This window comes from Urocitellus parryii, chromosome X (genome assembly GCF_045843805.1).
Source record: "Urocitellus parryii isolate mUroPar1 chromosome X, mUroPar1.hap1, whole genome shotgun sequence".
NCBI classification, from domain to species: Eukaryota; Metazoa; Chordata; class Mammalia; order Rodentia; family Sciuridae; genus Urocitellus; species Urocitellus parryii.
Window position 1 is genome coordinate 118,451,002 of NC_135547.1, and position 16,877 is coordinate 118,467,878.

General features: G+C 40.1%; 2 protein-coding genes and 1 non-coding gene across 4 annotated transcripts in view; 1 reads left to right on the forward strand and 2 right to left on the reverse strand.

Moving 5' to 3' along the window:
• Rs1 (retinoschisin 1) overlaps nucleotides 1–4,064 on the forward strand; it is a 31,523-nt gene extending 27,459 nt beyond the window's left edge. The window contains exon 7 of the mRNA XM_026396767.2: nucleotides 3,912–4,064. Within this exon, the coding sequence (XP_026252552.1) occupies nucleotides 3,912–4,064 (153 nt within the window). The remainder of the gene's footprint in view (nucleotides 1–3,911) is intronic.
• Nucleotides 4,065–9,654: 5,590 nt separating this feature from the next.
• Trnat-ggu (transfer RNA threonine (anticodon GGU)) lies at nucleotides 9,655–9,726 on the reverse strand. Its single transcript has one exon. It is a non-coding gene; the product is annotated as a tRNA-Thr (tRNA).
• Nucleotides 9,727–15,232: 5,506 nt separating this feature from the next.
• Nucleotides 15,233–16,877, reverse strand: part of Cdkl5 (cyclin dependent kinase like 5) — a 115,484-nt gene continuing 113,839 nt past the window's right edge. For both annotated transcript variants that reach the window (XM_077793952.1, XM_077793951.1), the window contains one exon: nucleotides 15,233–15,332. In XM_077793952.1, the coding sequence (XP_077650078.1) occupies nucleotides 15,262–15,332 (71 nt within the window). In that variant the 3' untranslated portion in view covers nucleotides 15,233–15,261. The remainder of the gene's footprint in view (nucleotides 15,333–16,877) is intronic.

Consider the following 16,877-nt stretch of genomic DNA (forward strand, 5'->3'; position numbering starts at 1 on the left):
TAAGAGTAAGGAATTACCCAGGTTCATTTTGACATTTGACTAGGTTAAGCAGACCTGTATGGCTGAGAATGAGAAGGCTTTGTGGTCAGTCTGATGACAATCTGCAAAGTATGACATTCATGGATGAGGTTGAGGAGTTTGGACACAATGGGAAAAAACCATCTTGATACTTGGACATAAAAATTCATTTTTGTTCTTATTAGTTGGCTTTTCCAAAAGATATTAGGATTCTATTTCAAGCCCCGTGCCTTTTTGTTGTTGCTGTTCTTTTTTAGTTACACATGACAGTAGAATGTATTTTATATTGGAATAACTCCAGGACAAACATATTATACATACACAGAATATAACTTATTCTAATTTTTGTGGTTGTACGTGTTGTAGAATTACCGTGATCATGTATTCCAACACAAGGCTAGGAAAGTTATGTCCGATTAATTCTACTGTCCTTCCTCTTCCCCTCCCGTTCCCTTTCCTTCATTCCCCTTTGTCTATAATCCACTGGATTTCTATTCTTGCCCTAGCCACACTCCCTTGTTTTGGGTTAGCATCCACATATTAAAGCCCTGTGTTTCTTGCACAGGTCTTGATAGTCATTGTTCTTTGAAAGAGGCACTCACTTCTGATATTTGCATAAACTAGTGGAGCCTGTTCCATAGTCCCCTCTATATCCGGTTCCTGATTGGAATAACTCCAGGACAGACAGCTGAGAGAGGATAACATTAGGTGTTACTACTGGGAAGAAAAGCAAGATCATGGCAGACAAGGCCTGTCCTGTTATTTCATTTTTAGTACATATTAGTTTCGTTATATTATAGTCATACATCAGATAACACATTTCGATCATTTACCCCTTCATTTCCAGCCTTTCTCTCCCCTGCCCCAATATCCTTCTTGCTAATGAATAGTCTCCCTTCTCATGTTATCTTTTTTTCTTTCTGGATTTCACATGAGAAAACATGTCATTTATTTGTTTGTTTATTGATACCAGGGATTGAACCCAGGGGAGCTTAACCACTGAGCCACATTCCTAGACCTTTTTTGTATTTTATTTAGAGACAGGGTCACACTAAGTTACTTAGGGCCTAGCTAAATTGCTGAGGCTGGCTTTGAACTTTTGATTCTCCTGCCTCAGCCTCCTGAACTGCTGAGATTACAGGCGTGTGCCACCATGCCTGACATCCATTCATTTATTTATTTATTTTGGTGGTGCTGGGGATAGAACCCAGGGCCTTATGCATATTAGGCAGGCACTTGGCCACAAAGCTATATCTCCAGCCCAATACTTATCTTTTCAAGTACGGCTTATTTTACTCAAAATGATGTCCTCCAGCTCCACCCATTTTCCTGCAAATTACGTAATTTCATTCTTTATGGATGAATAATACTCCATTGTGTATATATATCACATTTTCTTTATACCTTTATCTGTTGATGGGCACCAATACTTGTCTATGGTAAATTGTGCCTCAATAAACTTGGGTATGCAGTTACCTGTATAAGTATGCTGACTTCAATTCTTTCAGATATATCCAGTAGTGCTATAGCTGAATTCTATGGTAGTTCTAGTTTTAGCTTTTGACCTCTATATTGACTTCCTTAGTGGCTGTGCTAATTTAACATCCCCACTAGCAGTGTATGAGGGTTCCTCTTCCCCTGCATCCTCACCAGTGTTATTATTTTTAGGTACTAGGGATTAAACTCAGGAGCACTCAGCCACTAAGCCACATCCCCAGCCCTATTTTGTATTTTATTTGGAGACAGGGTCTCACTGAGTTGCTTAGCACCTTGCCATTGCTGAGGTTGGCTTTGAACTTGCAATCCTCCTGTCTCAGCCTCCCGAGCTGCTGGGATTACAGATGTGTACCACCATGCCCAGCTCAAGCATTTATTATTATTTTTATTTTTGAGGATAGACATTCTGACTGGGGTGAGATGAATTCTCAGTGTAGTTTTGATTCGCATTTCTCTGACAAAGATATTCAACATTTTTTTTTCATACAATTGTTGGTCATTTGTCTTCTTTTCGGAAGGGTCTGTCTGTTCAGTTCATTTGCCCATTTATTGATTGGGTTATTTTTATTTTTTGGTGTTTTTTGAGTTCTTTATATATTCTGGATATTATTAGTCCTCTGTGGGAAGAGTAGTTGCCAAGGATTTTCTCCCATTCTGTAGGTTGTCTCTTCACACTGTTAATTGTTTCCTTTACTGTGTAGGAGCTTTTTAATATGATGCAATCCAACTTGTCAATTCTTGCTATTATTTCTTGAGCTATTAGAGCTATTCATGAAATCTTTGCCTATGCCTATGTCTTGAAGTGTTTCCCTTGTGTTTTCTAGCAGTTGCATAGTCTCTGGCCTAATTCCTAAGTCTTTGATACCATTTTTTTTTTTTGGTCCTGGGGATTGAACTCAGGGCACTCAACCACTGAGCTACATCCCCAGCCCTATTTTGTATTTTATTTAGAGACAGGGTCTCACTGAATTGCTTATCGCCTCACCATTGCTGAAGCTGGCTTTGAACTTGTGATCCTCCTGCCTCAGCCTCCCAAACTGCTGAGATTACAGGCATGCGCCACCATGTCCAGCTCTTTGATCCATTTTGAGTTGACTTTTGCACAGGATGGGAGATAGGGATCTAGTTTCAGTCTTTTACATATGGATATCCAGTTTTCCAAGTACCGTTTGTAAAAAGGCTGTCTTTCCTCCAGTATATGTTGTTGACACCTTTGTCAATGCGATAAGGCCAGCTTTGGTTAGTGGATGTTTAAGGCCAAATTCAGGAGATTATCTCAAAAGGAAATGAAGTGTTCCCGTGTCGTGGGAGAGAACACTATGACTCTGGGAAGAATGCAAAGAATGATTTCTTTGGAAATACTGTCAAACATCCATTGCATCTTTTTGCATGCTACTTCCATTGCATGCTACTTCTTGAAAAACACTATGCATCAAATCCTTTTTTTCTCTATGATACCACCCTCCAGTTTTTATCTGTTTAAAAAAATATTTTTCCAAGTCTAAAACATACTTGTCACTAGTATCAAAGTAGGAACACACATTTCAGCTCTGGTTCACAGCTTCAGAGCCAGGCACAAGTTTCTATTTGAGTCCATTTGGGATACCTTTGAAACATGGGAACATTCTTCTTGTAAGTATGATATGGGCTTTTTAAACTGTCTTGTCAAAATGCAGACAACAAAAACACAAAATTTGACAGTAAGAGTCAAAAAGCTTTTTTTTTTTTTTTTTTTTTTTTGGTACTGGGGATTGAATCCAGGGGTGCTATACCACTGAACTAAATTTTTCTGAGATCTTTTCATTTTCTGAGATAGAGGATAGGGTCTCACTAAGTTGCTGAGGCTGGGCTCAAATTTGTGATCCTTCTGCCTTATCCTCCTAGGGAGTTGAGATTACAGATGTGTGCCATCATACCTGGCAAGAGGTATTTTCTATCAGTGCTACCCAATAGGACTTTCTGCAATAATGGAAATATTCATATCTGTGTTGTCCAATGATATACATTGAAGCTGGGGGTGCAGCTCAGTGGTAGAGCATTTGCCTAGCATGGATGAGACCCTGGGGTTGATCCCTGGTGCTACAAAAAGAAAAAAAAGTGACTGAGAAACTGAATTTTCATCTAATGTTAATTCATATAAATTTAAATAGATGCTACTGGCTACCACATTGGATGGTGTAGTTCCAAAAGTCTTCATATATTCAGAAATGCCTCAAGCATGTAGGTGCTGACAATTATTAAAGGTCAGATTTTACAGGGTACTTGTAAATTCTTTGCACTATAACTACTTTCTAGGATTTTCCATGGTTCAAAGTTGGAGTTGACTCCAGATAATAGTTGGTTGTCTTTTTCTCTCCCTTGATGTAATGGTAACAGGATTTCCTTCCTCTCTTTAGGTCTTCTATGGAAACTCAGATAGAAGTTCCACAGTCCAGAACCTGCTGCGGCCCCCCATCATTTCCCGCTTTATCCGCCTGATCCCACTGGGCTGGCACGTCCGCATTGCCATCCGCATGGAGCTGCTGGAGTGCGTCAGCAAGTGTGCCTGATGCCTGCCTCAGCTTGGCCCTGCCACAGGGTGGATGGGTATGGGAGGGACCTTTTTTTTTTTTTTTTTTTGGTACCCGGGATTGAACTCAGGGGCACTCAACCACTGAGCCACATCCCCAGCCCTATTTTGTGTTTTATTTCGAGACAGGGTCTCTGACTTCCCTGAGTTGCTTAGAGCCTCACTTTTGCTGAGGCTGGCTTTGAACTTGTGATCCTCCTGTCTCAGCCTCCCAGGGTGCTAGGATTACAAGTGTGGCCCTGTTACAAGCACTTTTAAATGCAGAGCTTGGTAGAGAATATTTCATTTTTTAAAAAGCAACATAGTTTCCAATGAAAGAAAATGAACTTTCCCCCCACTGAGGGCCAAAGAAAATAAGAACAAAGAAAATATCCCCTAAACCAATTTCCTTATGAAAGCTTAAGTAGCAGGGGTAATTTGCTGCACTCCCTCTTGCTTGCTCTCTCTCTCTCTCTCTCTGTCTTGGCGACACTGTGAAAGGTGCAGTCCCAGGGGAATACAAAGCAGCCCTGATAATTTGAAAAATCTTTTTTGCTCAACCACATTCAAAACAGGAATGTACAGTTTTGTAAAGCTTTGCTTGAATGCTGAAGGGAAGCAGGCTTGTAGTTACATTTTCATTCAGCCATGGCCTTGAAGACTTGAGAGGTAGCTGAAGTTATGGGGGAGACTGGGTGGCAGTACAAATGAGGTAGATGGGAGCCTGTGGCATGCCCCACAATGGTCCTGGTCAACTGAGATCCTGTACATGACAAAGGACTAAATGTTCAAGGTAGGAAAGGTAGGAAAGCTTCCCTGTTCAGTTTTCACCTTGTGGGGGTGGGGTGGGGTAGAGTATTAGCTTGAAGAACACAGGGAACTTGGCCTGGTGGCACGTGCCTGTAATCCCAGCAGTTTGGGAGGTTGACACAGGAGGATTGGGAGTTCAAAGCCAGCCTGAGCAACAGTGAGGAGCTAAGCAACTCAGTGAGACCCTGTCTCTAAATAAAATACAAAATAGGGCTGGGGATGTGGCTCAGTGGTCGAGTGACCCTGAGTTCAATCCCCAGTACCAAAAATTAAAAAAGAACACAGGGAGTGGGGAGGGATCCAGAGCTCCCATTACATCCGGCTCCATTCTGCAACTCATTCAGGCAAACTACTCAACTCTGTGATGAATGCATGGGGCAGGCTGATCATTTAAGTAGCAGGTCTCCTATGTTTAGGAACCCCAGATAACTCCAACACAACAGAATTTCCTTATCTCAGACTACCTACCAGTTTTTAAGAAACATTTTGACGACAGCTGGCCCAGGAGCTATCACTGGTCACTTGGAGGTGACCTGTTAACTGCATGCTTCATAGGAAGTGGTCAGGGCTCCCAATATAAAAAGAACCATGTAGCTTCTACCCTGGAAGCCTCTCACCCTCCAACCTATGCCTTGTGCCATCCAAAAACACCTGCCCTTGACATTTGACACTTCTTTGGAAAGGAGCAGGCCTGACCTGGCTTTCTCTTGCTGGAGCTCATTTGGCAGACAGTGTAGCTCAGCCTGAGTTCTAGGTCCTTCCCTTGAAGAGGCTAGTAACATGGAGGTCAGGGGTGGGTAGAGCTATACGGAAAGTAAGAGCTGAGAGGATTTGAAACCCTCCAAAGAGATTGGGGAAGCACAGAATGTCCTGGACCTGTGTAACCCCTGTTACCAAGTCATTTCTCACTTATTTTTCAATTTCAAACAACAAGGGAAGTAAATGGACTCATTCTAACATGATCCTGAACATCACATTCAGTTCTGTGAACAGGCAGGTTCCTAAAAGCCCCAAATCCCTCCCCTGGTGTTCTAGGGCTCAGAATAGCTTTATATTCAAGCCAGCATCTTTTTAATCTCCATGCCATGTACCTGGGAAAATGCTTTCTCTTGCTAAGTTCTCTCCCAAATATAAACAGACCACTGGTGGAGTAGGGTGGGGTCATTCTTGGCCTCAGGACATATCAACAAATCCATTTTGGACAGAACCGCTGATTAAAGACCCTTATTATTGTGGGGGGGGGGTTATTGGGCATTGAACCCAGGGGCCCTTTACCATTGAGCTACATCCCAGGCTTTTTGTTTTTCTGAGACAAGTTTTCATTAAGTTGCTTAGGGCCTCACTAAGTTGCTGAGGCTGGCCTCACCTGTGATCCTCCTGCCTCAGTCTCCCAAGCTGCTGGGATTATAGGTGTGTGCCATTGTGCCTGGCAAAAACCATTATTTGAAAAACTGAACTAATGAAGTCATAAGAAAATTATAAACAGATTGTCAAAGAAAATTGCAGTAGCTTAAGAGTTAAGGGCTTCTACAACTGGCATCGTCAGACTCATAAGGCAAGCAAGAATATACTTTAGGAAAAAAAATAAAGACCAAAATAGTGTGACAAATGGGTAAACGTTCTTCAAATAATTGCTCATGTTGGAAATTTGTTTTGTAATAGTTTTATTGAGATAACATATCATCCAATCCTCACCCATTTAAAGTGTGTAATTCAAAGATTTTTAGTATACTCAGAGTTGTACAACCATCAGAAGCAACTTTAGGTAACTACTAACCCATTTTCTATTTCTTTTTTTCTTTTTCTTTTTTGGCACCAGGGATTGAACGCAGGGGCACTTAACCACTGAGCCACATCCCCAGCCCCCTCCCCCTTTTTTTGAGATAGAGTCTTGCTAAATTGCTAAGGCTGATCTTGAACTTGCACTCCTGCCTCAGCCTCCCAAGTTGCTGGAATTACAGGTGTGTGCCACTGCACCTGGCCCCATTTTCTATTTTTATGTAGATTTCCCTATACTAGGTATTTTTCCATAGAGATGGAATCATATGACATGTGGTAGTTTGTGACTGGCTTCTTTCACTTAGCAGTACTTTGAAAGCTCATCCTTGTAGTATGTATCAGTACTTCACTCCTTTTTATTGCAGAATAGCATTCCATTGTATGGATATACTACATTGTTATTTATTCATCATCCCTCAATGGACCTTTGGGTTGTTTCCATTTTTTTTTTTTTTGGCTATTAGGAATAATGCTGCTATGAACATATGCATGTGAGTTTTTGTGTGGATGTATGTTTTCATTTATCTTGGGTATGAACCTGGGAGTGGAATTGCTGAGTCATAGTCTGCGTTCAACTTTTTGAGGAGCTACTTTCCCAAGTGGCCGCACCGTTTGCAGTTTCCACTAGCAGTGTCGGAGGGGTCCGATTTCTCCACATCCTCACAATGCTTATTGTCTGTTTTTCATCATAGCCATCCCAGTATACGTGGTGTGTTTCGTTGTAGTTTTGATTTGTTTTTCCCTAGTGATATGATGTTGAGCATCTTTTCACATTTACTGGCCATTTGTACATCTTTGGAGAAATATCTATTCAGATTCTTTGCTCATTTTACAATCATCTTACAATTGAGTTATACGGACTTCCAACTATTTTTCCCACTCTAGGTTTTTTCTTCCTCTCTTGATGGAATCCTTGGAAGCACATAAATTTTTAAATTTTAATGAAGTCCCAACTTATTTTTTTGCTTGCTGGTTCTTTTGGTGTTATTGTGAAAGCATTGCCAAATGCAAGGTTATGAAGCAGTACTCCTATAATTCTACCTTTTACATTCAAGTCTCTGATCCATTTTGAGCTAATTTTTGTGCATGGTATCAAGTAGGGGTCTAACTATATTCTTTTGAATGTAGATATCTGGTTATTCCAGTCCCATTTGTTGAAAAGACTGTCCTTTCCCCTTTGAATGGTCTTGGCATCCTTGTCAATCAATGGATCTTAAATGGGATGGTTTATTTCACAGTCCTATTACCTCACTGTCTTCATCACTATAGCTTCTGGTAAATTTTAAAATTGGGACATGTGAGTGAGTCCTCCAAGTTTGTTCTTCTTCAAGATTGTTTTGGCTATTCTGGGTTCTTTGAATTTCAATATGAATTTTAATTTCTGCAAAGAAGCCAGATGGGATTTCACACTGGACACTGGTCAGTACTTCAGAATTTAATAAACAATGAAATACTGAGATCTGTAAAACATTTACCTGAAGTTAATTTGCTCCCAACAGCCATACTAATTATTTACTTCATTAAATTCATGACAAAATGTATAAAAAATAAAACTATTATTGAGAGAAATGTGAAGCTTAACAGAAACTTGTTATTAAACATGTGAAATATGTTTGTAGTATCATTTCTTTTGTGGGGGGAAACTTTCAATTAAAAATGCATAATGCAGTAAAAACACACTCTTACTTTATTTTAACATGTTTATTTTTATTTTTAGAAATGCTAGAGTGTGGTCTACACTTGGGGACTTTTAAAAAAATGTGGTAAAATATACACAACATTTTTGCAGATTTTAAATAATTAAATGAAATGTTATGAACAGAGAAGTAGCATTAAGTGTTGCCAATATTAAGAAAAAAAATCTGAGCTGATTCTAGTACTCGGTGTGGGAGGAGGTTACTTGGACAAAGCAAAGGTATTTCAAGATAGAGGTACTGGTATGAATCTATTCTCAGAGCCAAGAAGACTGCACCCCTAAAAGTGAGCCTTTGAACAAATGCCAACAGAAGCCTGCCTCTGTTCACTGATGTGGTTGCTGAAGCCTGCTGACAAACAGCTTACAAGGGCTGCTACTTTCCCTGGGATCCCAAGAATGGCTCCAAGCTGGCCTTTCTTGGCTACCACCACCTTTGAGGGCTGATAGGAAGATTAAATAGGATACATGTATCGCAAGTGCTTGGCAGCCATCCAGTGACATTCTTTCTCAGTTCACCAACTGGGACACAAATAATAGCAATAATGTTACAATAGCTAGCATTTATTGAAATTCTATAGAGTGCTTTGTAGTATCTCATTAGATGCTCACAACAACCCTCTGAAGTAGGTACTATGATTGTCTCCATTTAAAGGGAAGGAAACCAAAGCATAGGGAAGCTACATTTATCTTGCCTCAAGTCATGGGAAATTTAGTTCATGAAGTTAGGACTCCACTCAGGCAAACTGATTGTAGATCCTGGGCTTTGAACCACTTCAATGAAAAGTTCCATTCCCAAATCAAATCAGTTGCGACCTGCTGCAAGACATGGGATGGAAGGTGGTACATAAATTGTTGGGGCTACAGTTAGAGCTCAGTGGCAGAGCGCTTTCCCAACACATGTGAGGCACTGGGTTCGATCCTCAGCACCCATAAAAATAAACAGTACTGTGTGCATCTACAATTAAAAAAAAAAAAAAAAACAATGTTAAATTGGGTGTGGTGGTGCACCCTTATAAGCCCAGAGATTCAGGAGGCTGAGACAGGAAGATGGCAAGTTTGAGGATAGCCTCAACAACTTAGCAAGGGCCTAAGCAACTTAGAGAAAACCTGTCTCAAAATAAAAAATAAGAAAGATTTGTGAATGTAGTTCAGTGGTAAAAGGCCCTTGGGTTCAATCCCCAGTATAGAAAAAAAAAAAAAAAAAAGACATGAGGATTCATTATTACCTGCTCCAATTAATATACTTATGTATCAATATAAATAGCTTTTTCTAAATGTGTTAGTCCCCTCCCCCGCATTTTCATTTTGGGGGTGCTGGGAATTGAACCCAGGGCCTCATACGCACCAGATAAGTGCTCTACCACTGAGCTACATCCCCAGCTCCCAAATGTGTTACCCCTTTCCTTCATTTAACTAAGTTGTGTTTATTTTTGCACCTGAAATTCCTCCAGGCAAATATTTTTACATGATCTATGTTGGAAATTGTTTTTGAAAATCTGGACTTTGGAGTTAATTGAATAAACCAGAATTACTAAAAGGAAAACGATATCTGAATGGGACCACCATTAAACTTGATGTCAGTGCTATACATGGAGATGCAGCGGCTGCACCATTTACTAGTGGTTAAGGGTACAGGAATTATGGTTAACATATTCAGCCTCAAATTCTAGGCGCGCCACTTCCAAACTGGGTGACCTTGAGCAAGATAATGCAAAGTATGAAAACCTACAAAATGGAGATAATAATAGTATCTGCTCCACTGGGTTGTTATTTAAAGCAAATGTAACAATATAACACATGGCACTGTGCTATGAACATAAAAAAATTATAAGCCCAGATACTTGATACAGTCTTAGTATAGCTGAAACCACAGGCCACAGTTTCCATGCCACTTAAGGACACAGAGTAAAGAACTGGTTGACACAGTGCCTTTTTTTGCTTGTTTTGACAGTGCTTTCTAAGAATACAAAGAACTTAGTATTAGCTCCTACTCTTTGTTTACAAAGATAAAACTGGAGAATATTTTATACATAAATTACCACAAAATTTAAGTTCTTGCTTCTCTGACTGAGCATGACTCAGTAGGTCTTCTTTCCCTAAACCACGAAAGTGTCAATAAACTCTGGCCTGTTTTTTTTTTTAAAATAAAGTTTTATCTGAACACAGCCATGCTCACTCATTTACATATCCTATAGCTGCTTTTGCACTCATTTACATATCCTATAGCTGCTTTTGCACTAGGGCAGAGTTGAGAATGAGTAGAGGCAACACCAAAAGAATGTTCAAGGCCAATATTTACCATCTGGCCCTTAACATTAAAAGTTTGTTGACCCCTGCTCTACCACGAGAAGAAACCCTCATGGAGCTGTTCATCTTTGCTTTCTCCACAGCACTGAGCACGAGGTTGGCATCTCTTCCCATCCTCCTCAAAACACCGAGTGAGCTTCTAGCAATGCATTACAAGTGACAACACTCAAGTGTAAAAGAAACCAAAGTTTTCAAAATGCCATAGGGGGAAAGAACTTTATAAATAGAAAAGAAAAAAAAATCAACATCATTAAATAACAGGATTTGCCTTGCTTTACATTAATTTCTCTCCCTTAAACTGATTACAACTTCAAAGGCCCATTATCCGTCATTTGAATTCAAATGCTTTTTAAAAAAATTTTTTTTTATATATATATACAAAGAAGGAACTAAAACCGAGCTGCTCGCTGTTCAAATGCAAGAAGGACCATAGTGCTCAAGATTGGGACGGCCTGGCAGTCACATCAGTCAGTGCAAAATCTGCATTTTATTAAAGACATTTGGGAAGATCCATTCAAAAATACATTGTGCTCAGTAAAAATTAACCATTTCATGCTGATAATGTAGGTTACCACGGAGTAGATATTTGTATAATTATTTACAGCAACAATAGAAATTTTACAGAAGTTTAGAATGGAATACATGCCAGAAAAAACTTGATAAGATGTACCAACACATGATACAAAGAGTTATAGAAACACTTTACAAATGGTTCATAATTAGCTTGTGAGGAATTTAAGTATTCAACACTTTAAATTCAGTTTGGATTCAAAAATTAAAAAGATTTAACAACCACATCATACCCTTGCCACAGTAAAAAGTATGGAATTACAATTTATATAATGAATTATAAAGTCTGTGCAATTAAGAATTTCCACTGATTCTTCATCTACCACAAATTGGATATCACATCCCTCTGGCTTATCCCTATTTTTAAGAATGAACAGGGTCTCAACATTACCCTGCCCTGTGTCTTCCCAGATACTCCCTTCAAACTTACTAGAGATTGAAGAAGCTCTGAATAGTTGTCTAAGTATATACAGAATAACTACCTGAATTCAGAATGGCACAAAGCAATTCTTGGAGATAGGAATCTGGGGCAACTATTTTGTTTGGCTTCATTGTTTCTGTTAATCAATGCAAGTTTACAGTGAGAATTCACTTCTTTCCATCACCCCTCTGGCCTGACTCAATCGGTGACCAAAGAGTAACAAAGGAGAGGGACCGAGACTGGCGACTAGAAACTGATTATTGATCCCTAGGGAAAATGGGTTTTCTGCAAGCTTTGCTTTCCATTTTGGAAAAGCGAAGCTATTATGGAGAACTTACACATTCTCCAGGAGGAAAAGCATCATTTTTCTCATGAAACTGTACAGAATTTAACCAGAGCTTTTGATAACTCTGGCAATAAACACTTTAATCCCCCAACAGGGACAAAAGTCAAGGCATCTACCTTTTCTATTCCTGGGTTTCCTCTGATTAGACCTGAAGCAGAGTATTAGGACAAACTTGTCTACGTCTGAAATGAATCACATCAGCCTTCTGGGAAGTGAAATCCCCAACCAAAGGAAGTCCTGAGGGATTCTCAGCAGTCTGTCAAAACAGAGGGGGGGATGGAGGGACAGATAAGGCCTCTTTCTCCCTGATACTCTGCATGGGAAGAGCAGCGAACAAGGCAACTTCTATTCTGCATACAACACGGAGACCGATTTCAGATTCCCAAGGAGGATCAAATATGACCAAGGATCAAAGGGGGTGTAAAGAGCTTACCCTTGTGGGACATGAAGGGCCTTGGAAGTGACACCAGTTTCACTGCCGCAGTTCTGCTGGCCCTACAAATCTAGCGTGCAGACTGTGACAAATTTTTTCTGGCAATATAAGAGACAACACTCCCTTAAATTTGGGAGTGAACAGTTGAAGAATGAAAATGCAAGGCAGGTCAAGATCATATTTAATAGCCTACAGTAAATACGCAGAAAGGTGGGTCAGTGCCTGGAGAAGAGAAAGGTGGAGTGGGAACCAGGCCTAACGCTGATGAATTACCGAAGCACTGTGGGAAATGAAGACTCCTGTAGTAACTGGCTCGCACAAAAGTCTACCATCTTGTATAGTACATTCAATTAAGAAGAAAAAAGAAGAAGAAAAGAAAGAAAGAAAAAAGAATCGCACGGGGCAATAGGCCCAGAGTTTCCTAGACACCTGACTTCTCCCCCATTCTGTGATGCAGACAGATGAGAGACGGTCATTTTCTTTCATGGCTTCTTACTCGTGGTTTTCAAGAATTTTTTACTCAGCTGAACCAGACCTCAAGATATTCTATATCTCAGCTGATCATGAGGCAAAAAGAAGAAACCATAACCATTTAAAGGTTTGTTTGTTTGCCTGTTTCTGGTAAGCTGACCTCTTGTTTATTTTTTATTTGAAAAAATTTTTTGAGTGCTAAGGATCAAATCCAGGGCCTCACACATACTAGAAAAGTGCTCTACCACTAAGATACAGCCCAACCCTAAGCTGGCCTTTTAAATCTCTGCAAAGACCTCTGGTGAGATTCTGGTCCTGGTTATTAGTGATAGGACATTTTCAACATTGATACTGTTTTTCTGCAGTCTCTTTCAAAGAAACCAGAATTGTTATTTCTTAAACCATAAATAAGTTTTCTCTGTCTACATACTTTATTAGCGAGGAACTGAAGGAGGCAAGGAAATAGCCCACTGTTTTCTGGCTTGTTAGTTCAACAAAACCACGATCCTGGTTCACACAAGTATGAGCCTGTGGATCTTTGTACCTGCATAGAGTTCAGTATCCCACTTTAATGCAGGAGACAATGAACTTCCAGATAGAAAAGCAATGCTCTCCAGCAAACAGGTTGGCGCTTGAGAGATAATGCAGGTTTTTTTTGAGTCCCAACTGGGCTCCAGTGGTGACTCAGGATGAGCTTCTTATTGCCCTTGCCAAAAAGAGTTCCGTCACCACTGGGATCCAGGGATACAGAAGTGGACAGAGCCTTCTACACACATGAAAAGTAATCCTCTGGCCTTTGAAAAAAAGTTGTACACTTAATGAGTCATTCTCAATACATGGCTAGAATAAAATAAATGGCTTTTTTCCTTATTTACTCTAAAAACTAGTTTAAGAAGTGAGGATACTATGATATCAACTAAGAGGTGCTGGGAAGGGAAAAATGGGACAGCATTTCCTAGTGTAGTCCACTAATTTTCAGATTAGGAACATGCTAAACTGGCTAACTCTACAACCACAACATACTTTATAATACACAACGTGACTAGAGACTGACCAGCGTAGCTCCGAGCTTAGAGTTAAAGTATACAACTGCATATGGTGAGTCTTAAAGCATGTTTTAAAACAGATTTAACCAAAGCATACACAGCACAAATACTTCTATAATAGCCACATCACAACCACCAATAAAGAGGTTTTTTTTTTTTTTTTTGCTTTTAATCGGTCTGTCATATGCTAATATTTGTAAAGAGCTATTAAATAACTTGATTAAAAAACAAAGACATTTTCTTTCGGTAGACACAGCTAAAAGCCATGGGTGCCTTTGAGCAGTTGGTAAAAATCATGCCAATCTGCCAGGCTGTTGCTTGCTTCTAAATATAAGCCTCATGGCTCTATGAAAGATTTTCTAAGGATGCTAACCTAGAATTTAAGTTCTCAAAACACATATAAAGTAACTCTGGCTTCCTCCCAAAGTGTGCACCTTTTAGCAGGCCCAAGACAATGGAAACAAACAACAGGATTCCAAGAACTCAAGAATTGTGGTAGAAGATTCATTCCTGCAGTTCTGTAGCCTGGAAAGAACAAGGCCAGAGCCAAGCTCTACAGACAGGGCTGGAATGGTGTTGGGCAGGGTTTCTCAACCTCACCACCAGTGACAGCTGAGGTTGGATTGTTCTTTATTTGGGGGACTGTCCTGTGCACTGCAGGATGGTTAGAAGTATTTCTGGCCTCTACTCACTAGATGCCAGTAGTAACCCCCACGGAGGAGTGATACCCAAATGTCTCCAGACATCGCCAAGTGTGCCCTGTGGGGGCAAAATTGCCCCTGGTTGAGAAGCACTTGCTCTGGAGATAGCTCACTTGAGCCCCTTGGCGCGGAGAACTCCCTTTTAGTCTTGGGTTATGGAGAGAGGCTAAACTTCAGTCAAGACTGAACAAGGCTCAGTTCAAGTTCACTTAGAACTTTAGAGAAGAAAAAGAAGAATGGCAGAGAAGTCAAAGTAGAAAAAGAGAGGCTAAGTTTGTTTTGTTTTTTTCCCAAAAGGAGATTAGTGATACTTCCAAAACACAAAGTAATTCACAAACCTTCATTCAACCTATGTATTCTTTAGGAAGTTAGGGCAGATAACAGAACGTGGATGTCATAAATTCCCCTTCCTAAAGAAAATGCAAATTTTTGTGACTTAAGTCAAGTCATTCCCACTATGGATGGCAATCTTTGTGAGGTTAGTAATTCCTCATCAACCAGAGGCAAAAGCAACAGTTAGAAGCTGAGAGAGGACCCATTAGATCGAAAAGAAGACTTTACTCCCACCCACCCCCCAAACAGGAAAAGAATGACATGCTAGAAATGCAGAATGTAGGTTCACTTACAGCTTATTAAGGATCGATGAAAGTGGGAAAGGACAAAAGCTGAGAAGAGGATTAAAGAGCTACCTCAAAAACACTAGTTGAAAACATTGTAGCTATTTTCTGGCTCAAATCTGGGAATGTACGAAAAAGTACATATTGACTCTTCATCAGTTAGGTTTAGTTTGTTCTAGGTAGAAGGCAATTATTCTAGCCCTTCTTTGAAGAACCATCGAGAATATAAATGTTCTGCAAACATCTGAGATCCCAGTGTTAGCAAGGATGACAACATGGGAAACCAGCCCCTAGGTGACCACGAGCCTCGAATGCCATAGTATGGCAACGGGACTGCGCAGTTCCTAAGCGCACACAGCACAGTGAGAAGTCTTTCCAGAAGAAAAAACGTAGTTTCTGGTTTGCAAGGGGGGATACAAGGTACAGATCTAGTACGAAAAGAAGTGTTAAATATACACCTTTGTAGAGTCATTGTATCCAGGCAAAAACTGCTGAGGGTCTACCTCACATGTATAACCAAGCAGCTGCCTGGGGAAAGCCAGAATTCAGAGCTACCCAACCAGTACTGAACTGGTGACAGAAAGGAGATAGAAAAGGAACTTGAGAACATGCAAAAACTATTTATTTGAATCAAATTGTTTCAATGATAGTACCCAGTTGAGTTTCATTTTAGTGCCTATTACACTTACTACAATTAAACAAAAAGCACCTTAAAATGACCTCTCTCTATATATAATCAATACACACCATTATAATATTTATATAAAAATGCAATATGCACACATTTTAAGCTTCAGAGATTCTAAGACCTTTCTCTTTATAATCTTCATAATCATCAGAGCTAGGATTCTAAAAATCTTGGGGGAGGGTTAACGGGAATTCAGCATATTCCAAAGAGAGCTGACTTGATTCAAGGGCTGACACTCATAATCCTGGAGCGAGTAATAAATACTGAGAAGTTACCTCTTTGAGGGGTGGGAGGGACCTCTAAAAGTCTTATTGCTAAGAGACTACTTCCAAAAGTCTACTACTACTGATAGATGATGGTGTTGAGGTGATTTCTGTCAAGGATGGCCTGGAGATATATGGGGGATAACACTTGCTGGCCAAAGGCCTTAATGGTACTTGCGAGTAACTTGGGAATTGAAGTGATCAAATGAGAGCAAGATAGGTCCTGTTCTGATGGAGGGAAGGGTGTATATACAGGTGTGCATGATGACCTTGTTATAAATGGACAGTCCCAGGAAGAAAAAATGGATATAGCATCCATTTATAGAGAGATTTTCTCTACATCTGGAATTGCTTCAGGAGCCTTTTAAATACATCGGGAAAAGCAATAATGAAAAAATCGGTTAGAAGGAGAAATGCCACACACGCATCTCACACCGCAGCTAGAGCCAAGAGTCTCCAGGAGGGCGGACGGTATTCAGGAGCATAGAGCTGGTTTGCAAGATCTGCAGACAGGTGCCTCTTACAACCTCACAACAAGGAATGTTTGCTGGCGAATCTTTGGTCTACGCTCTACACTAATGCTTAGTGGAAGAGCACATTCTCTCTACAAAGACCCATGAGCAACACCTCTGTCTGTTCCCCCGCTTACGTCCAAGTAACATTCCT